We start from the raw sequence: 22,053 nt of genomic DNA, 5'->3' as shown, positions 1-22,053 counted from the left end.
TCTATCATTATGTCACCATATGCAAAGTGCTCAGTGAAAAACGCCATCATGATGAAGAAAGTCTACATCCTGCCAGCGCTGGCAGCGTGGGCAGTGGGCTTTGTGCCCAACTACTCCCAGGTGACTCTGCTCCTGCATCAGCCTTTCTGCACCAAGGAGGTTGTTGTCCATTTCTACTGTGATGCTGGGCCAGCACCATCCTGGCCTGTTGGGGTTGGGCTGACCTTGGCTGGTGGTCAGGTGCCCACCAAGCTGACATGGGGGGAAAAGAAAACAAAATACTCGTGGGTTGAGATAAGGACAGGCAGATCACTCAGCCATTGCTGTCACAGGCAAAACGTACTCAACTTGGGGAAATTAATTTAATTTATTGCCAACTGAATCATAGTAGAGTAATGAGAAATAGGAACAAATCTAAAAATGACTTCCCCCAACCCCACCCTTCTTCTCAGGCTCAATCTCACTCCCACTCCTCTGCTTCCTCCCTGTTGGAAGTTTGGGAAAAGTGAAACAGTGAAAAATCTGCAAATTTTGACACGAATATGAAGATTTATCTCCTGCTCTTCCCCTTCTCTCAAGGACTGTTTTGCAGAACTCTGCAGACCTGATCTCTCATTCTTCCTCTTTCCCCACAAAACCAGCACACACCTGGCACCAAGGAATGTGCTGTGTCATTACACAAGAAAAAATGGCTTGATGGTCCCACCCACTTACACATACACACTTAGATAAATACTACCCTGAGTTTGTGTGTAACTCAGAGGGACGAGAATCCAGTACCAAATCGGAGGGACAGATTGACGGGATTGTGCTTTTCACCCCCCCAAGAAGGGATGCCTTTTGTAAGATTTGGGCCATTGGCTACACCGACAGATTAGCCAGGAATTAAGTGTTTGTGATTGCAATCGATTTTTGTGTGCAGTGCGATATATTCAACCTGCACTTTGTGCATTTATCGTAGGCACTCTCAGAGAGCCTGTACATGTTGCATAAGAATAAACCGTACTGTTCATGAACCCAACGGCTTCTCTTGAACGCAACCGGACCTACAGCACATGGGCTGTTCGTGCACCTGGTGTCCGGCCTCTAGTTACAGCCATAATTGGCATAGCTATTAAGAGATAAGTCCAGGCACCCCTGGCCCCTGCAATCTCTGAGGACCAGCTAGAACACAAGGGGATTCATCTCTTACCAAATTAATTCATTACCTTAAATGCAACACTCCCCCCAAGTGGCACAGAGGAACGGGGAATGGGGGGTGCGGTCAGTTCATAGCACAGTTTCCCTGCTGCTCCTTCCTCCTCACACTCTTCCCCGCCTCCAGCGTGGGGACCCCCCGTGGCAGAGAGTCCTTCAGGGACCTCTCCAAGACAGGTCCTCCCATGGGCTGCAGTTCTTCATGAACTGCTCCAGCGTGGGTCCTTTCCACAGGGTGCAGTCCTTCAGGAACAGACTGCTCCAGTGAGGGTGCCCTGCGGAGCCACAGATTCTGCCAGAAAACTTCCTCCAGTGGGGGCTCCTCTCCACAGGGCTACAGGTGCTGCCTGAAGCCTGCTCCAGTGCGGGCTCTCATGTGGTCACAGCTTCCTTCAGGGCACATCCACCTGCTGTGGCGTGGGGTCTCCACGGGCTGCAGGGTGGATATCTGCTCCACCATGGACCTGCATGGGCTGCACGGGGACAACCTGTGTCACCATGGTCTTCACCACGTGCTGCAGAGGAATCTCTGCTGTGGCACCTGGAGCACCTCCTTCCCCTCCTGCCTCAACGACTTGGTGTCTGCACAATTGTTTCTCTCACATTTTCTCATTCCTCACTTCCAGATTATGTTGTGCAACACTTTTTTCCCCTTCTTACATTTATTATCATAGAGGTGCTACCAGTGTCACTGATTGGCTCAGCTTTGGTCAGTGGTAGGTCTGTCTGAGATTCAGGTGGAACTCGCTCTGTCCAACATGGGGAGGCAGCTTCTGGCATCTCCTCACAGAAGCCACTCCTGCAGCCTGCACCCCTGTCCCTTTCCCCCTAAACCCAATATATTCCACCGCTCTGCTCTGTGAATCACATATTTTAGAATTATCATTAATATATACATCCATCAGACAATCTACAATGTTCAGAAACTTCACTTACATGAACAAAAAGAATTCCTCACACGAAAATCAAAATAACACCATCACAGCACCAACAATAGTGGACATTGTACAGACACTCCTCCCCTCGTCCCTTCACCACAATTACAACAGCAGAAATTCCACACAATTATGCCACTCCCACCTCTGCAGCAATGTTCAGTCCATATTCCGGGGTTCCCCAGGGTTCCATTTTAGGGCCATTTCTCTTCAAAGATTTTATATATGATCTGGATGCAGGAATCAAATGTACTTTAAGTAAGTTTGATGATGATACTGAATGAGGAGGAGCTGTGGACTGCCTGGAGGGTAGAGAGGCCTTGCAGAGAGAGCTGGACAGACTAGAGAGCCGGGCAATCTCCAGCCTCATGAAATGTAAAAAGAGCCAGCGCTGGAATCTCCAGCTGGGACGGGGTAATCCTGGTTATACGTACAAAGTGGGGGACGAGAGGCTGGAGAGGAGCCCCACGGAAAGAGATGTGGAGTTTTAGGTTGATGGCAAGTGAGTCAACAGTGTGTCCTGGCAGCCTGAAGGCTCAACAGTGTCCTGGGGTGCATCAAGCAGAGCACAGCTAGCAGGTCGAGGGAGGTGATTGTCCCACTCTGCACTGGTGCCCCCCCCACTTCAAGTACTGTGTGCAGGTTTGGGAGCCTCAAAATAAGAAGGACATCAAACTATTAGAGTGTCTAGAGGAGGGTGACCAAGATGGTGAAAGGTCTTGAGGGCAAGAGTTATGAGGAGCAGCTGAGGTCACTTGGGTTGTTCAGCTTGGAGAAGAGAAGGCTGAGGGGTGACCTCATCACAGTCCACACCTTCCTCAAGGGGGGCAGCAGCAGGGGAGGTGCTGATCTCTTTCTGGTGACCAGTGATAGGAAATGGAATGGAAAGGAAAAGGTCAAGGTGTTGTGGTTTGATCCCAGAGGTCAACTGAGTACCACACAGCCCTTCACTCACTCCTTCCCCCCGAGAGCTGGGAAGGTAAAAGTTGAATCAAAATGCTCAGGAATGGAGATAAGGACAGGTAGGGGTCGCTCACCCTTTAACGGTAACAGCCAAAGACAGGGTCCCTTGGGGAAGAAAACAGGAACATCTCTGTAATGGAAACACTAAAAAGAGAACAATTAACAGACAGAATGGGACAGTGAGTAGCATTACCATATCTTAAAACACCTCTCCCCACCCCTCCCTTCTTTCCAGTCTCAGTTTTGTTCCCAATATTTCTACCTCTTCCCCAGCGGCACAGGGACATGGGATGGGGGCTGCAGTCAGCATCCTGCTTCTTCCTCCAAGGTGGGGGGCAGCACTCTTCTACACTCTTCTTCCCCCTGCTCCACGGGGCGTCCCTCCAATGGGATACAACCCTCCACAAACTTTCTCTGGCATGAGTCCTCCCCACGGGATGCATTCTTCTCTAGATACTCCAGCATGAGTCACCCCCACATATGTCAGTACTCCCAGTGCCAAACTACAACAGCAGGGGCTGCTTCTTCCCAGAGAGTCCTGGGCGTCCTCCATACATCAGAGGCAAATCTCTGCTCCTCCAGTGACCTCCATGAGTGGCAGGGAGGGCAGCCCTGCCATCTCACTATGCACCTTCTCCCTCTTCCTCCTCCTTCCTTCCACTGACCTCAGTGTTTGCATAGGTTTCCACCTTGTATCTTGTCCTCCATGTCCTCACCCCCTCTCAGGTTTCCTTTCTTAAATACGTTATCACAGAGGTGCAATCACCATCACTAATAGGCTTGGTCATGCCCAGATTGCGTCTGACTTGGAGCTGGGGGAGTTTTTGAGAAACTTCTCAAAGGGGACCACTGCTGTAGCCCCCTTCCCCAGGAACAAAAACCCTGTTACCCAAACCCAGTACCCAAACAAATGGAATGAAGCTGCATCAGGGAAGTTCAGCCTGAACATTAGGAAAAGGTTCTTCACTGAGAGGGTGGTTGGTCACTGGAACAGGCTCCCCACGCAAGTGGTCACAGCACCAAATGTGTCAGAGCTCAAGGAGCATCTGGACGATGCTCTCAGTCATATGGTTTAGTTTTAGGCAGTCCTGCAAGGAACAGGGAGTTGCATTCGATGATCCTTATGGGCCCCTACCAACTCGAGATATTCTATCATTGCATGATGCCATGACATGTCAGCACATGTGAAACCACATGTGCATGCACAGCCAGTTGCACAGGAACCCCTGCACATGCACACACACACACACACATTGAGCCCCGAGACTTGTCATCACATCAGTGTTCACAGGTGCTCATACGCACTTGCACACACACACTTGCATGTCGATAGACGTGCAAGCTCGTGTACAGAGATAGATATGTGCTCGTCTGCACACACAGATGCCCACACACATACACACACACACGCACACTGACATCACACACACTTACTTGCTCACCTGCAAAAACGCCCGGGTACACAAACCCCTGCACAGACACACACAGACAGGCACTTGTTCACACACACACGGGCACACACTCACTCTCACATGGGCATTTGCAAATGCACACCCAAGGGCAAACACACAGGCACAAATGCCCCCTCAGGCACAGGCAGGTGCATATGCACATGAGGAAGCACAGCCTCTCCCCACACTCTGAGAACCAGGACTCCACCAGGCAGCTCTCTGCCTCTGTGCCCCTGACAACTCCAGGCAAGTCCTTGGAAGCCCAGTGCTCAGAAGGGAAATCAGACACCGGCCATCGCTGGTGGATTTAATGACAGCAGAGAGCTTTTGGGCTTTTGTGGGTTGAGCAGAAGCAGTTCAATCGACTGTGTTCTCATTACAGGAAAGAGAGAAGGTGTATTGGGGTCCAAGCTGCAGGGTCTTTTTTGGAAATTCAGCCTGTTCACAGGCAAAGTCTGCTTGTGAGAGACAAAGTCAAAGCTAGAGACCATCCCTATTGCTGCAGCTGCAGGGCTTCCCCACCTTACAAGCCGAAACAATCCCAGAGTCGGACAAGATCCAGCCCATCCCTGGTGATCGCCGTGGGGCAGCTGTGGAGGTCTGGGACCAGTTCCAGTTGAGCACAGGGAGAGGTGCTGCCCTGACATGCTCCCATGGCAGCAAAGGGCTGTGTCTGGGGTGAGCCAGATGCCCTGCAGCTGCAAATGCTGAGGCTGGGACACCAGAGAGGAAGGTGGCCTGATGACATTGCCTTAAGATAAAGACCTGCTCTTCAGTGGGTGTCTGATGTGTCTGAGGGAGAGATGGGCCACAGGGAAAGAGAAGGAGGCAAAGCAAGTGAGGCACCTGGAGAAAATTGCCTCTGTGAGGTACTGGAAGAGACATGAGAAGTTCCCTTTCCACCTGGATGGGGTAAAAATGATAAGATTTGGATCTCAGCTGGAGGTAGAATTCGGATCTGTTCCTCATGCTGGGATGTTCCCAAATTGCTGTGAGACAGGGTTCAGATTCCTGTAGGAAATGCAGGACATCAGGGAGAGCAAACAATAAATATATTGGAATATAGGGGTGCAAAGTAATTCATTCCAGAATAACAATTCCTGTGAGCCTATACAAAAGTGACCCAATTTTCTCTGGGCACAGGAGCCTTTTCAGTGTCTTGAGTAACTTGCTCACCTGAGGAACTTCACCAGAGGTCACTGTAAAGGCCTGTGGAAAGTGAGAGCATCCAGTTCACTAAGGCTGTCTGATCAAATTCCCTTCCCATTCAAAGGGAAGGACAAGTGAAAGGGAAAGTGATAATCAAGGCACACAATGACAGCAGTCTCTCAGGAAGTGATGAGGGAGACAAGGAGGGAGACCAGAGCTCTTCAGCCTCTAACTGATGGGCCATCAGGGAATTGCAGGTGCAGCTTTGAAGTGTTTGAGGCTGAGCTTTGTAAGTGACAAGAAGTGACAAGAGGAACGTGAGGATTTGGGATGTTTGAGGGGGTCCTGCGGTACCAGGGAACAGTTCTGAAGGAATTCTTAGGGTAAAGGTCAAAGGTGGTGGGGAAGAGGGGACTGGGGAGGAGAAAGGGAGGCAGTAGAGGGGAGGAGGGATAAAAGCAGGTCCCTGCCCCTAAGCAGGGACTGGTCAGTGCACTTGCCGGGATGAGCCCTGTGCCTGATCACCACAGTCCCCCCTGATTCCTTATTAAATCCTTTCTTAACCACCCTTCTCTGTAGTTTCACTCCATTTCCCGTGTGTGAGCACTGCAAGGTCTGAGCGCCAGTAACTGGAGAGTCTGGTGTGAAAGAGAGAGCTGGGTGCCAGGAACTGGATGAACAGCCAGTGCCTACAGGGATTTTAGACCTTGGTGCCAGTCACTGGAGAAGGGTCACAGGGCCTTCTGCTCTTTGAACCGTCACCTGGAGGGACTGATGTATAAGCAGTGTGCTTGTGACTCCAGAGGGTGTAAATGTGTGTGTTTTCACTGGGAACTGTGTGTCTCAGCTGTACTGGAGAGAGTCAAACATGGGGCCACTTCCATGATGAAGAGCCTGGAGCGTGTCTCATATGGAGATCCCAGCTGAGAGAGCTGGGACTGTTCAGCACAGAGAAGAGAAGTCTCAGGGGAGCTCTCATCACTGTGTACAAATATCAGGAGGGCGGGTGTGAAGAAGGCAGAGCCAGGCTCTTCTGCGTGGTGCCCTGTGACAGGACAAGAACATTGGGCATGAAGTGAAATACGGGAGGCTCTGTCTGAACACCAGGGAACCCTTTTTCACTGTGATGGTGAGGCAACACTGGCACAGATGCCCAGAGAGGTTGTGGAGTCTCCATCCTTGGAGGTCCTCCAAATCCCTCTGGACATGGACCTTTGCAACCAGCTCTAGGTGACTCTTCCTGAGGCGGGGTTTGGACCTGCTGACCTCCAGAGGTCCCTTCCAAATGTACCAATTTTGTGTTTCTGTAACAGGAGACATGAGGGAATGCTGAGAGAACTGGCCTTCTTCAGCCTTCCAAAGAGAAGTTTGAGATTTTTTCTGATTTCTAACACTTGACTGGGGGATGCAGGGCCAGATGGAGCCAAACTCTTCTTGAGCACATGGAGAATGCAGAGCACAATGGGCATGATCTGCAACAGGGGAAATTCCTGTCAGAAATTTGGAATTTATTTTTTTTTGTCGGTGAGGGTGGTACATGGATGTAGATGGATTGAAGTAAGAATGGCAGTCTGGCTCCTTAAGGTGTTGATTGAAGTACCATTAATTGGAATTAATGCAGAAAGGAAAAGAGGAATAGGACAGGTGATGTTACGCTCCTTCAAATGCTGGGTACCCCGAGTTTTAGAGCATGAGATGGACCTCTAGTAAGGACATGGCAGAAGGTGAAGATCCTACCTGTGCTGAAATTATCTGACATTGTTCTCTTTGGACTTTTAATGGGATTGTCTTAGAAATAGACACAATACTCATCATTTCTACTGTTGAGTAAAATTACATTTCTACAAAAACACGTTGATTCACTCCTAGAAAAGATGTGGACATGCTTGTGGCATCTTTGCTAAGTGGTCCAAGAGATTATATACACCAGAGCACAACATGTGTGTGCCCCTACTCAGGTCAGCTGTCATGCAGGTCCCTAACATCTCCATGAACAATTGTCTTGTGGTTACTGTGGGCCACTGCTTGTGGGGAAATGGGTTCCCTGGTTCATGAGGTATTTCTGTTTGGGAAGAGGGAGAAAGTTCACATGAAATGGAGGGTTTGACAGGGACAGTCGTTTTCTGCCATGTTTGGAGCGGAGTGTCATTCTCCAGGTGTCTGAGACCTACATCCTAGAATGGTGCTGGGAGAAGCCTCAGGGCAGACACTGATGGACTCAGGTGCAGGCAGGCCAGACAATGTGTAAGGGAAGGTGAGAGGAAAGAAACAGGTGTGATAGGAGAGATTCATGGGTATGTGGCTCTGAGGTCAGTGAGAATGGTTGCTGGTTGAGGACTATGGCTCTATTTCTGCTCTCATTTGAAATGCTGAAGTCCAAATGTTGGTGTAGATGTCTGCTGTGACTCTTAGGAAGGCAGATCCATCTCTGTAGCCCCTTGGAGGTTGAGCTTTAGCCTGCTCTTCCACCTAGGAAAGGCTTTGCCAGCCACAGAACACTCCACATTTCTAGGACCCTCCTTTTAGACCAGAAGGAGATGCAACACGTCCATGAGAATATTCCCATTATTACCATTATTGTTACCTGGATCATTATTCAACTCACTGTGGAGGTTTTTTGGAGAAAAGCCAAAGAGACATAATCAAAATGAACAGGCTTTTTTTTACCTCTGTTGTGACTGGTGCATGGGGCCACTCTGGAGTTGATCTGGAAATGGGGTGGCAGTAGGAGTCTCCACCTGCCCATCCCCCACCCCTTCACATGTTCTTTTATGTCTGGGGTGCAGGGCTGCCCCATCCCCACCCCTCACAGGGCAGGTCTCCAGTGGGTGCCCCATGTGCTCTCTGGGTATGTGTCTGGGTGAACAGCCTGATCCCTCATCCTATTCCCTGCTGACCCCTCACCCCTTTCCCTACAGAATAGTTTCTCTGGGTTTGTGGCATCCAGCAGCCTCACTGGAGCCAGGTTCCTCTCTCACCCCGTCAGTTACTCCACCAGAACAAGACACAGGCAGAGCCCCTGGGTGCTGCACAACAGGGTTCATCTCCTATTTCTGAGGATCTGGGCGAGAGGTGTTTTTCCCAGAAAGCTGATGAAAGACAGGGGAGAAGTGACAGAAATGGAGGAGGCTTCTGTTCCCAGAAGAAATAGCAACATCCCCAGAGAGCTGAGGACACCAGGGAAAGGTGTGAAACCTCAGCGACGAAGATACCCCTGACCTCCCAGATGGCCCAGCAGTGGCTGTGCAAAAGAGCAGGTGATTCTAGCTGGGGAGGTGAGGACTCCACTGCCAGCTGAGCCTCTTCCCACAACTGGGACCCCCAGAGCCCCCAGGGCCCCATCACTGTGGAGATGCTGAGAATGCCCCTGGCTGAGGGAGCCACAGGTGTTGCTGCTGGAGGAGGGAGAAACCCAGAAGGAGCATTTCAGGCACAGGAAGAACAGATCGTTTCTCTTCACCACTTCTTCCTTTGCTCCCCCAAGAGAGTCATTTCCGGCAGCTCTGTTATCTCGGGGCTGGGAGGTGCTTTTCTGACTCTCTCTCATTCAGCAAACAGGCAGGTTGGTCTTGACATGAACCTTGGATATCTCATCCTCACAGCCTTCCTGGGGCAAGTGTTGGGTAAGTCCTGGCTTTCTATCAACAAATACTTCTCTTCCCCTGTGGAAACTCTCACAAGTCTTATCAGGATGATGTAGGGAACTACTCTTGCATAATAGGAAATATTGTCTCTAGATGCTCTTACTGTTGGTATTGAGAAGAGAATAGAGAAAAGAGATATCTCAGGCCCCTTCTTCTGTTTTTCTTTCCATTTCAATCAAACTTTATATGCATCTCTCTTATGATCCACCTGCTGTCAGTCTCACTTGTCTCTGCACTCCAACATTTCCCCCTTTCCACCACTAATTAGCAGATCCTGTCAATGCTGCTACCAGGACTTTAAAGCCCTCATCCCACTGACATCAATAAGGTCTCCCATTCTGCTTCCTGGCTGGCACATACCTGCCATGGCCTCCAGTCTCCTGCTGATGGTCAGCACAACCAGGGCTCCCTCTTTCCAACACTGGGCTCAGCATTGCATGTACTCAGGGAGTTAGGAGCCCTCCAAGATGACAGGGATGGGGAAGCAGCATGAATATTTTGCAAGAGTTCCCCAGGACCCTCAGGCTGTTGAAGGGGTGTTGGTCCAGCGCACAAAGAAAAGGCATGACAGGCTGTTCCCTGTGCCTCTGGGCAGTAGGACAAAGAGAAGGAGGAGGAGCAGGGACACAGCACAGCTCTCCTCATAGTCCATGCTGATCTAAGGACAGGCAGCCTTCTTCTCCAGGGTTTTGCATCCATTTCTGGTTTCCTCCCCAGAGACCCTCCCTGCAGAGTCACTGACCTTCTTTTTCTTCCAGGCACCATGGGACAGAGCACAGTCACCCAGCAAGAAGGACAAGTCACAGAGAAGCACAGAGACACCTTTCAGACTAACTGCACATACCAGATTCCCAGCTTTTATGCCTTGTCTTGGTACCAGCAGAGGAAAGGTCAAGCTCCCCAGCTGCTCTCGTGTCAGGCAGCAGCTGGCCCAAGGCACAGCGGCCGTCTCACCACGCTGCTGAACACCACAGGGAAATACAGCGTCCTGCAGCTGGAGGAAGTCGAGGTTTCTGACAGTGCCTTGTACCTCTGTGCTGTGCAAGACACACTGATGCAGGGAGCTTCCTTGGCTGTGCAAGAAGCCAGGGGAGGGAGGGGATATGTGTGTGCAAGGCTGAGCTTGGGGGAAGGGACCCTCAGCTCTCCCCTGGCAGCTCTGCTTCCCCTGGGCACCCAGGGATCTGCAGGTCAAAATATTCGTCCAGGAGGGGACAGTGTCAGTGGTTTGAGATGAAGGAGAAGGTGGTGACAGAGTCTCAGGTTCTCTTGTTCTCACCATGGATTATATGATTCTTGTGCCCAATGGCTATGGTGAGGGGCAGGCAATGTAGAAGATTGTGGCTGTTTGTTCAAAGTTTCCTTGCTGCTGCTCTTTCCTTCCTGTTATTCCCTGTTGCACATTACTTCCTCAGGTTTTCCTGCAGGCCTGTCTCTTAGAGTACCTGCTCTGGGATGTGTCCCTCAGAGGTCAGAGTTCAAAGTACAATGGAAAACAAATAACATGTCACGGGGCAAAGCTTCTTCCTGGAATTGCATGATGATTCCAATTTTGGATAATAGTCTGAACCACCTTGTGGACTCTCCTGTTGCTGTGTCACCATGTGCTGGGATCCAGAGGACCTGCTCTCCCCAGTGCACTCTGCCAGTCCTTGGAGCCCTTCTCATGCCCTACCTCATGGGTCTGCCAGGAGAAGACCTGGCCTTGGGGACAGCTGCCTCATGCCTGGGGAAAAGTCATACACCAGAGATGGACCATGGGGGTTTGGGCACTGACTGCTGTCCTTGGGGTGCCTGTCTGGTGGGAGATGGGGATCTGTGTGTGACAGGAGGGCTCCAGTGTGAGGGCTGGACAGGTTGATTTCAATATTAACCTTAGGGTCATCTTAGCCCTTTGAACTGTGTAACTGCTGGGCCGTGCAGTGATCTCTTTGGGAGATGGAGCGTGTATAGGTGACCTGTCCTTGCTATCCTTGCTCTTGAGAGCAGATCATACCCCCCTCAATCTCGGGACAGGTGGGAAGATGAGAAGGACAACTTCTGGGGCTCTTTTAAAGGGTTTTTTTCACATCATACCCACTCCTGCATATTTGCAGACATCTTTTTACTGAACTTCTTTTCCCAGCACTTAAGCAATAAAAACTGCCTTCTGAACAAACTTGTGAGCTACTGACCACTCAGAGCCTCCAGCAACAGTTGGCTCCTCTCTAGGTGATATCAGTGGTCAGGTTCTTTTTCTGCAGGACATGCTCTGAGGCCAAGGGCCTGTGTCTGAGCAGAGATGCCAGAAGGCAGAGCCCCATGGCCACTGGCTGTGGAGGAGCCAGGGATGACTTCCTCACCTCCAAGAGACAGTACCTGAACGGCCCCCACTGCCATGAGTCCATCCTCCCCTTCCTCTCCGAATGATGATCTGCTTGATCCCCGACCTGATCACCCACCAATCAAGACAATGCCTTTCTTCCTCAGCAACTCGATATAATGTGCACCAATAAAAGGATTGTGTGGAGGCAGGGGCTGGGATGTAGAAAGCTTTAATGACTCTGAAGAGGGAAAAGAGTTCACTTTGAGAGGAGGCAGCCAGAGCAGAGAGAGCACCAACAGCTGCCAAATGTCTGTGCCCATTGGCCATGGTGGAGATCCCAGAAGCGATCCACCATCACAGAGGGAGAGGGGCTAGCAGATCCCCCAGCTTGGCTTTGTGGGACTTACAGGCCAGAAAAGCAGAAGAGAAGCAAGACATGGGAGAGAGTAGAAGGTAGGGGAGTTAGACTTTGGCCGTGTTTTCAGAGAGACCCCACAGCCCTCCTTTGGAAGTATGCTCAGCCTCTCTGAAATCACTGGCCAGGAGCTCTGTCCTCAGTCCGGCATGAGCTTCTGGGTTCCTGGTGGTCCTTGTCCGGGCTGTCACTGGTGGCTTTAGCAGGGGGGGCACCTTCTTCCACAGTAGCGGCTGGTAATGCAGGAGAGGTCAAAGCCCCCAGAGTTGATGGGCACTCTGTCACAGCTGAGGATGCTGCCAACGGCAGCGGAGGTGGAGGAGCCCACAATGGTGTTCTGTGGGAAGGAGCTGAGGATGGGTCCGGGCAGGGTCACCACCACGGGGGAGGGCTGGATGACAATGGTGGAGTTCTGGCACTGCCTGACACAGGGCTCATTGCAGTTGTTGGCCAGCAGGGTGGGGCCGCAGGGCTAATGTACTAATTAAACATATGATATTTGACTAGGTATATAGCAAGTTGTGGCAAGCAATACCATATGCCTTGCATTTCTTCATGGAAAAGGGAGAAGAGGGAGATAGAGGGAATGGGGAAATACAGATCACCGGTCTGGGTTTCTGGATTGATCCCGCCAGCGAGGGTTCCAGGGGGCATCCGTCTTTTTCACTGGCATCTGTCTTCTTCACTTCACTGCACTCTCCAGGCCCTCCCCTTTCTTCCACCCACCCCACCCCACCCCCCCCCCCCCCGCCTTGATTTATACCCACTTTCCTTAGGTCCGTCTCCTAGGTCAACACCCATACCTACGTATCCCATGTACGGGAGGGGTAAGGTGTTTCATGGGATGATGTAATTAGCATGATCATGTTAGCCTTCATTAGCATATTGAGGGGTGTTAACTTTAACATGCATTTTGTGGATAATGAAGCAAAGGTCATTCACCAGACAGATGACCCTTGAAATTTGGCAAGGAGAGCAGAGCCGTCCCGTCTCCACAGGGCTCCCTCCTCCAGCTGCATTTTGTGTTATTCAGGCAGCCTTATGAGCTTCAACCTCCACACCATCCACGTGTGACTCATAGTTTTGTCTTGCAACTGTTTGAGGCATTTCTTTGATCAGCCTCAACTTTTGCTTTCTCAGGCTTTTTTTCTTAGTTTTTCGCAGGTCTGGTTTCTTGTCTCTCAAATCCCACCCCGTGACACAAACACTCCAAGTTCTTCTTTGACCATTGTGATTTCAAAAGGTATAGGGAAAAAGAAGACAGAAGGTGAGAGAGCATATATCTAACTGCTGCAAGGCATACTACTAAAAGGAAAAATTTGCATAATATCACAATACTAATATCTACAAGCCATCTTCCCCACCCCATGAGTCCTGAGGATCCCAGTGATGTGACCCATGACCCAGGGTTCCATCCATCAAACCAGTCCATTGGTTGAAAAAGTTCTCTGTTCCTTTTGACGATCTTCTTCATCGTGGCACGGGTCTCCTCTAGAGAGGTGGTGGCATTGTGGGTGGAGATGCAGCACTCTCCCTCAGTTAGACTCAGCACACTGCACAGTCTGTCTTCCTTCAGCAATGCTAGCCAGATTCTGCAACACCATCTTAGATGCTTGTTGTGTCTGCACCTTTAATTTCCTAAAGGCATACCTTGTTAGTACATAGAATTGCTAAGTTAAATTTTCTAAAACTATTTGAGGTTACACAATCACATTAGCAGGTCTATAAGGATTTAAATGGGAATACAATTTAATATTCAGGTACAATTCATTAATGCTTAATTTGTGGGATCAGACCGCTCCAGCTAGTCTTTGATTACTTCATCTTGCTGTTGGTGGATGTGGTGTTGTCAGGCCTACATACAGTTATATGAGCGAGCACTGTAACCTGTTTGGTATTTGCAAGCACCAGTGTGCAGTCACAGGTGACTCACAGGCTTCTTTTATTTTGGAGGTGGTTCCCAATAAGGTAGCTTAAGGCACAACTCCAGGTTAGCCTTCCCATAAGTGGACTCATTAAATGTACCTGTAAAATTTCCTGGATTGTTGATTGTAATTGATTGGCAATGATTTATTCCACACTCAGCAGTTATAATTCCACAAATTATATAATAATGTAAGCAGATTACAAATAATAACTAGTCGATAATGCCTATAACTATTGAAAGTGCTAAAAGTAACATAGGTCTCCTGTTGTCCAGGATCAATCCCCTGTAAAACAAATATATATATAACAAAAGAATAATGGTTAGAAAGAAGGGACAATCCACCTGGTATTGATACGGTATTGTTTCCCATGGGCATCAGTAACCATCCACGAAGAAATATTGATGGGAGCTTTTAGGGTTAGGGGTACTTGCCCCACGGTGGGCAAGTCTACTAGAACAGGTTGTCCAGGAGAATGGAGCAGGTTTGCAGGGTCTTTAGTCTCCTTTTTCCCAGCGAGTATGGACGGAGGCTTAGGACAGAACGCGGTAAGTCGTGGGCATCCATTAATTCCCCACAGGCTGTTTACCCTCATTGCTGCATCTGGCACCCGTTGTGGCCATCCCAGTTCGTGGGGTTTTAGGGCCCGCTTTAGAAGTCCGTTGGTGCGTTCCACAATCCCATTCACTTGGGGATAGTATGGAATATGGAAAATCCACTGGATTCCTTCATCTCGAGCCCATTCCTGAACCACCCTGGCAGTAAAGTAACTACCATTGTCTGATTGGATCGATTTGGGCTTAGGCAAGCAGCTAAACCAGTGTTCTAACCCCTTCACTGTATTTTCTGCACTTGCTTGAGATACAGCTTTTGATTGGGTTCAGCCTGACACTATTTCCACCCCCACCAATACAGAGCGTTTTCCCTCGGAGAGCCGGAAAGGACCAATATAATCCACCTGTTTGTTTAGTAGGTGGGCAGGGTGGTTTCCTGACTGGGTCTGTCTCCCTGCAGCAGCATTAGAGCCACCAATCAGAACATCGTCGATATATTGATATATCCTGACCCCTTCCCTAGGAGGGATTTGAGCAAGCTCCTGTGCTAGTGCATAATGAGCGATGGTCGGCGAATGGCGGTATCCCTGGGGGAGACGTGTAAAAGTAAATTGCACTCCTTCCCATGTAAAGGCAAAGCGATCTCTGTCTGCCTCTTGTATGGAACCATAAAGAACATATCTTTCACATCAATAGTTGCTAAGATCTGGTGGGCTTGTTCCTGTATGGTTGCAATCAGTTCAGCTATGTCAGGTACTGCAGCTCTTAGAGGACCTGTATTGGCATTTAATCGCTGAGTCAATCGTCAGTCACCACTTTCTGTGAGATTTGCAGACTGGCCACACTGGGGAATTATAGGGTGAGTGAGTTGGAATAATTATCCCTTGTTCTCGCAGCTCTGCTGTCACTGGAGCGATCCCCTCCCTGGCCCCTAACGGTAAGGCGTAAGGTTTCGTGTTAACAATTTTAGAAGGAGGAAGTGCAGGCGCTTGCTGTAAAAGTCTTATAGAGGCAGTTGGGGACCCAAATTTCCATTCCCTTCCTTTTGAATCCACTCAGGCTTGTCCCTTCAATAGGTCAAGTCCCAGGATATTTGTGGGGAAATTTCCCAGGTTCATAATAGCCTCTGTTGCAGTTTCATTCCCAGGTAACCAGCATTTCACCCAAGCAGTCGGCTGTGGCTTAGAGTCCCCGAAAACATCTGTAACCCAGATCTGCTTTTTGTCGGCAACTGTGCCATTGTGCTTGGCAACATCAGCTTGAAGCACTGAGATCTGAGCACCTGTATCTACTAGAAATGTAATTGGCATTTTAAGGGGGCCAAGAGGAAAGGTAATCAACAAGTCTCCCTTCCTATTTTCTGTGAGCCTACTTAAGTGGACCCACCCGCCATCCCCCGGCTCACTTACTGGGGATGGTGCATCCAGTTTCCCCACCCAAAATCAATCAAGTCCTCTTCAGGGGCAGTTGGTGTTTGAGAAGCAATTACCACCATCTCGTTAGTTTTCAGTTCTGTCCCTCCCTTTGCCTGAAAGGTCTGCTCAGTTGAGGGGGGCAGCTTCCTTTTGTCTTTCCAGTCTCGAATGAGCTTTTCTAAAACTGTAGTAGGCATACCGTCCATTAACTCTCGGGGAATCCCGTGTCCAATTCCCTCAGTCCACAGGAGGTTTTTCTTTGCCCTTAACACTTGTGGAGAGGAAGGAAACGACTTTTCCTACAGTTCCACTCTGAGTACTGAGGGCTTAGGTTTACTCATTCCCCCAGTAAGGCCCATTCTCCGGCCGTAATTTATTAAGCCCTGAGCTATCTCTCCCCAGGTCATGGGTCCTCCCCCTGCCAGTCTCCCCCCTCATGGGGCTAATGCATTCCACAAACGATCTTGTAATTGTACTGCGTATGATTTCAAAGAGTCCAGCAAGCCCTGAATCAGGGGAGTCATTTGATCGGGGTTAGCAATTAATAGCATCGGGGAAGGCTGCTGCAGAACCAAATGCCTGTCATGAATTAATTGGAGACAACCAGCCTTCTGCAGACTTTTGGTCAAATGATTTATGGTTGGGATCTCAATACATACTGGATCCCCCCTTTCCAAGGGGTCCAGACCCCCAGCCCAATAAGCAGTTCATTAACGACCACAGCTCTCTCTGGTCTTCAGTAATTAAGAAAACCTGTGGCTCCCAGTACCCCTGAGCCTCATCTTCTGATAACAAGATTTGGTTGCCACCAGTCAAAATACTCTCCACACATATTCAGTCCCGGTTTCCTGAGCTCGTCGGATACATTTCTCCTGAATTTTTGCAAGCTCAGTTGCTGGATATGGTGTAGTTCGAATGGTGACCTGCGGAGCTCTCCCACCCTGACCATTGGTGGTCTCCATTTTAATTAATGGTCTTAAATTTGCCCTCTCATTTTCAGGGTAAAAAAATTCTCGACTTTAACTCCTTTGTTGGATACAAGGGTCTAGCTGCTGATTTTGCCAGAGTTCACTATCAGGAACAGAGCCAAGATCTGTCCGGTTGCAGGTTTCTTGTTCATTCCCCTCTTTTTCAGACCATGAATTTTTTTCTCGATCCAAGGCAGCTAACAGAGCCGTGTGAGGTTGCTGAGTGGTGTTACGCTCATCAGGTAATTGGCTTTTCAAAACTTCAATTTGCTCTTGCCAGAGTTTAGTTTTTTGTTCAGTAACATTACGTTCCTCAACCAATTAATCCTGGAGAGCTTTTACCAGATCTTGTAAGGATTTGATCATTTCCCCTGCTAGTTCTTTGTTAAAATGTTTATCTTTTTGGGCTGCAGTCAGTGCTGCCCCTAATATATCACACACTATAGCTTTTCCTTTGCCTTGCACCCCCGCAAGCACGCTGATATAGCTTGCCAGAGCTTCTGGATTATGCCTGTTTCCGTGGGCCCAAACCTTTACTAAAGAAGGAGGACAAGCCTTCAGTCCTTCAGTTTCTCAAAAATAGGGGAGCAGTCAAGCACCGACATTTCCCAGCCAGTCATGGCTTGCCACTGCTCAAACCTGTCTGGTTTCTTGTCTCTCACACACGGCCACCTCCACTCAGTTGCCCAGGAATGGCAAGGTGGTTGTTTTGAGTATCTCTAAGGAGGAAAAATCAGTGACCTCCCTGGGCAACCCATGGCAGTTCTCAGTCACTCCCACAGCACAGTACAATGTGTTGCCCCCTTGCCAGGGCACAGGATACTGTGCACGCCAATCCACACACGGATTATCCCATTTTGGTCAGTCATGCTTTTAGTGCATTTTCTGGAAACAGATCTCATCATTATATCAGCTGTAAAACACGACAGCCTGGCCAGTGTTGGCAGTGAACAAATACCAGCAGCTTTCACATCCTTGTGTCATAGGGTGTAAATCAAGGTGTACAGCACAGGAATAAGTGTGATAAAAAGAACAGTTGCTGCTCTGTAAAATACTCCAACCTCTGGCACAAATACCCTCAGGCTGAAGTGTAAAGCCTGCAAGGATCCTGAGCTCTTTTCCTACCTTTCCAAGAGCTCTTTAGTTGGGCCGGCAAACCAAGGGTCATGCCAGGAGTCAGCAGCAGCACTTTGGCAGTGCTTTGGCCAAGGGTCTTACTCATCTGTCAGAAACAATGCCATCCCTCCCTCTTCTATAAGGAAAATTGCAGACAGTATCATCATTGCCAAGGACCTGAGGTACCTTCTGCTTGTTACAAGGTTCAGTGTGGTAGCATAGGAGGTCTATATGAGATGATGATGATGGTTATTAGCAGCATGGCTAGGGAAAAAAGATTTCAGACATGCAAGTGAAACACCGTTATAGAGCTTCTGGCCTTCACTTGTTCTGAGCTGTGCTTCATGAGCCGTAATTGACTCTTCATGTAGGATGAGTGTGGGGATTTCCATTCTTTGACTTGTACACTTTTGTCAAGGCATCTGGATGTTCATATAGGAAATAGCATATGAGAGTGTAGTGTCTGCTGAGACACATTTCCACCGATCAGAAGGGATGAGATTTACATGTAATGAAATCCTCTCTCCCCACAATGGCAGCAATTCCTGAGCACAAAATCTCTGGAGGGACCAACGAAGCAGTCAAGAGCTCTGCACTTACCCACAGCTCTCTTGGGAAGTGCACCCAGCACCCTTGTCCTCACTGATCTTCATGTTCTCCTGCACACTCTGTCTCAGAGCAATTAGATCCCCCTCAGAAATACACTGTCTCACTGTCCCCATTTCTGTGCTGACTACCCTCAGCTCCCACAGGTGTAGCTCCAATTTCCAGCCTCAAGACATTCAGCAGCATGGGCGACTTTTCCCTGCTAGTCCCGTCCATGTGTGCTGGCCATGGCCCCTAGATTGAGTGGTGGAGGGCAGAAAAATATGGAGTAGCAGCTCTGGGCCATCCCAAGGGCCATTCCTTTCTTTACCACTCTTGCCATTCGGCAAAGCAAATCACCTTTCAGAGCCCAAAGCCAACCCCCTGCCAAGGCAGTGCAGCTCCAGCCATAGCAAGAGGAATGCTCTTGCTCAGGAGCTGATGGGGCTGCTGACCCCTCAGAGCCTCCTGCCTTTCTGGGCATTTGTGCACAGGGACACAACAAGGCAAGGTCTCCTTGTGCCCTCACCCCCTTCCACCCAGAGCAACACCCTTCTCCTTTGGCAGCTTGGGGCGTGTCCACACAGGGAAAGACCACATGGACGTCAGGCTTGAATGCAGCAGAAATTTAATGAGTCAAAAGAAGGAACAAAGTCACTCCAAGTGGGGGTCAGCAGCACAGGGAACTCCCTCTTAGGGGCAGCTGAGAATCTGCAGTCCTTGGCCATAGAGAAGTTCCTGCATGATGTCTCTGCCTGTCCCAGTAAGGGAGAGGATATAGATGGATGTTACCCAGCTGGTGCAGGGTGGTGTGAGGGGAGGCAGTAAACAAAGAAAATGGAAAAAAAGGCAAAACAATTCAGCTATCCTGAAAACAATCTCCAAAATCTTCATCCTCTGCCCAGCACCATGTTCTAAGTTCCTCAAGGTGTGTCCGTAGGGATTTAACAGCACCTTTAACAGGGTGGGCACCTTCTGCCACAGTAGCGGCTGGTAATGCAGGAGAGGTCAAAGCCCCCAGAGTTGATGGGCACTCCGTCACAGCTGAGGATGCTGCCAACGGCAGCAGAGGTGGAGGAGCCCACAACGGTGTTCTGTGGGAAGGAGCTGAGGATGGGTCCGGGCAGGGTCACCACCACGGGGGAGGGCTGGATGGCAACGGTGGAGCTCTGGCACTGCCTGACACAGGGCTCATTGCAGCTGTTGGCCAGCGGGGTCGGGCCGCAGGGCCGGCATGGCAGGCACTGGTCGTAGCAGGACATGTCTCTGAGGGTGGAGGTGCACCTGGGTAGAAGAAGGGAGGAAACAGAGCACAAGGGTGGGTGAGGAGCTGCCTGGTTACCCTGTGACAATGGAGCCAAGGAGACTGCTGAGTGGGGAGATGGAAATTGTGCCAGGAGCAACATGGTCTTCATTCCCCCACAAGGAGCAACCTGGCCCACGGAAGCTCTCTCCTAATTCATAAACTGAAACCATCTTAACCTCCCAGCCTCTCTGTAAGCAGACCTACTCCCCTCTTCCCTCTGTCATGACAAGAAGATGAAAACCCCAGGACAGAAGAGGGCAATATCATCTGGGATGTCTCTCAAGTGCAGATCTCTCCGGGGATGAGGAGAAGGGGCTTCAGACTCACCTGGTTCCCAGCAAGAAGGAGCCAAGAGAAGGGCATGAGAGAGCAGGGACTTGGGCTGCCTTTTATACCTGCCCTTCACTGCCGCAGGACCAGAGGACCCTTTGCAGAGGTAACAATGTTCTGACAAGCTCATCTTGAATGCAAACCATCGCAGCTAATGCTATGGGCTGTGCTTTCATTTCCTGCACTGCTCCTTTTCATTTCCAGGTTTGTGCCATGCCCATTCCCCAGTGAAGGCTTGTTCTGAGCACTGGGATGAAAGGCCCCAGGATTTCTAGGGCAGGAATGCAGCAGTGCTGGCAGAAGACTCAGCTCAAGTGTTGGATGTTTTTAGAGCAGGCAAGTGACGTTAGTGTGGATCAGTCTGGTGGGGCTCTTTGAAGTGTTGTTCTCAGGAAAAAGCTCCAGTCATCCTCACCTCGGTGCCGTGGGCTCCTGTGCATGAGATTGTGCCACGCTGTTGTCTTTCTGTGCCTCCCTCCTCAGCTCACCTCAGTGGTCACTTGTTGCCTCCCCAGGTGTAGGTGTTGTGCTACTGCGGTTTGACCCCATCCTGCCTAACACTGTCCAGTCCCCCGGGATCCTCAGAACAGTCCGTGGTCCCTTGTGTGCCCATCTGTGTTCTTTCCTTGTCTTTACTTGTAAGCAGATGGGTATTTTTGAATGCATCTGGGAGCATAGACTTGTGTATAGTTCCATGGCGGTGTGCAAGAGCCTCTGTTTGCGTATCCTTGTGTGTCCTTCATCACGAGGGAATGTGCTGCTCATGGCAGGGACACTCTCCTCTGCTCTGTCCATGAGCACCACAGAGCAGCAGGTTCCCAGAGTCAGAAGGAGCCTGAGTGCAGCTGAACGGTGATGGCACCAGCCTGCTAGAGATGTGTCCAGCGAAGACACTCTGAAGTGCAGCCCCTGGCTCCTGAGCCCTCCTTTCCCTGCCCCTCCAAAGCTCACGCTCCGCTGCTGCCAATGTCAGGCCACTACAAGGATGGTTTCACTCCAGTTTGGGTCCTTAGTTTAATTCAGTGTAACAGCAGTGGGAGTGCCTCAGCATGGCTGGCAGTGCCCCCTCCCTGCCTCTCCAGGCCAGGACACAGCTGCTCTCCCCAGCTCTAGAGAGTTCAGAAGGACGGGGATTGCTTTCTGGGCAAGGAGAAAGGCTGAGGAATCCTGCTGACCATGTGCTGGCCATCCCTGAGTGCATCTGCTTCCCGTGCAGTGTCGGTGGTGTCTGGGCTGGACATGGCCCTCTCTCAGGTCCATCTCCATGACAAATGTATTTTTGCATCCCATCATCCTGGTGCTGTATCAGGGTGGGATTGAGATCTTGGATGAAACAGGTACTGAATGAAAGGGGTATGAAGCCTGATATCGCTGTGCTGTGAGGGGAAGGACAGACCCCGTGGCTTTCACAAGGAAAGGTAAAGAGCTGATGACTGCTTTGGTTTTCAGCCCACAGGAACCTTCCTGCCCCACACTGGAATCTCACTCTGAGTGCCCAGCAACTGCCCTGGGGAGGGAAGGGACATTAGATTTGAGACCACATCCCCAAAGTCTGCTGCAGCCCCACAGGCGTGACATGAAGAGATTCTCTTTCCAACAAAGGCTGTGTAGAGTGGGTAAAAGCTCTAAGCCCATGTCCCCTCCTGAATATTTGTCTGCCTGGGCTCAGGCCCAGCTTGGACACAGTGCAGCCAAGGCTTCCCCCCTTCCCTTGAGTGACCTCGGGGAGATCAGTGCCAGGGAGCTCTGCTGGGAGAGCTCAGCCAGGGCTGATTCCCCTCTCCGTGGAGCTGCT

At 50.1% G+C, this 22,053-nt stretch overlaps 1 protein-coding gene across 1 annotated transcript; it reads right to left on the bottom strand.

Annotated features, from left to right (window-relative positions):
- Window positions 1–19,578: 19,578 nt before the first annotated feature.
- Window positions 19,579–19,884, bottom strand: LOC141953394 (feather keratin Cos1-2). The gene has a single exon (XM_074891929.1). It carries the CDS (start codon window positions 19,882–19,884, stop codon window positions 19,579–19,581), a length of 306 nt encoding a protein of 101 aa, XP_074748030.1.
- Between the last annotated feature and the right edge of the window lie 2,169 nt (window positions 19,885–22,053).

This window comes from Strix uralensis, chromosome 22 (assembly GCF_047716275.1).
Source record: "Strix uralensis isolate ZFMK-TIS-50842 chromosome 22, bStrUra1, whole genome shotgun sequence".
In the NCBI taxonomy this organism is placed as follows: domain Eukaryota; kingdom Metazoa; phylum Chordata; class Aves; order Strigiformes; family Strigidae; genus Strix; species Strix uralensis.
The sequence above is the reverse complement of the archived record's forward strand: the minus strand, read 5'-3'. Positions and strand labels throughout refer to the sequence as shown.

Excerpts from the sequence above, each read along its gene's own strand:
- LOC141953394 (XM_074891929.1), bottom strand. The coding sequence starts at position 19,884 with ATGTCCTGCTACGACCAGTGCCTGCCATGCCGGCCCTGCGGCCCGACC.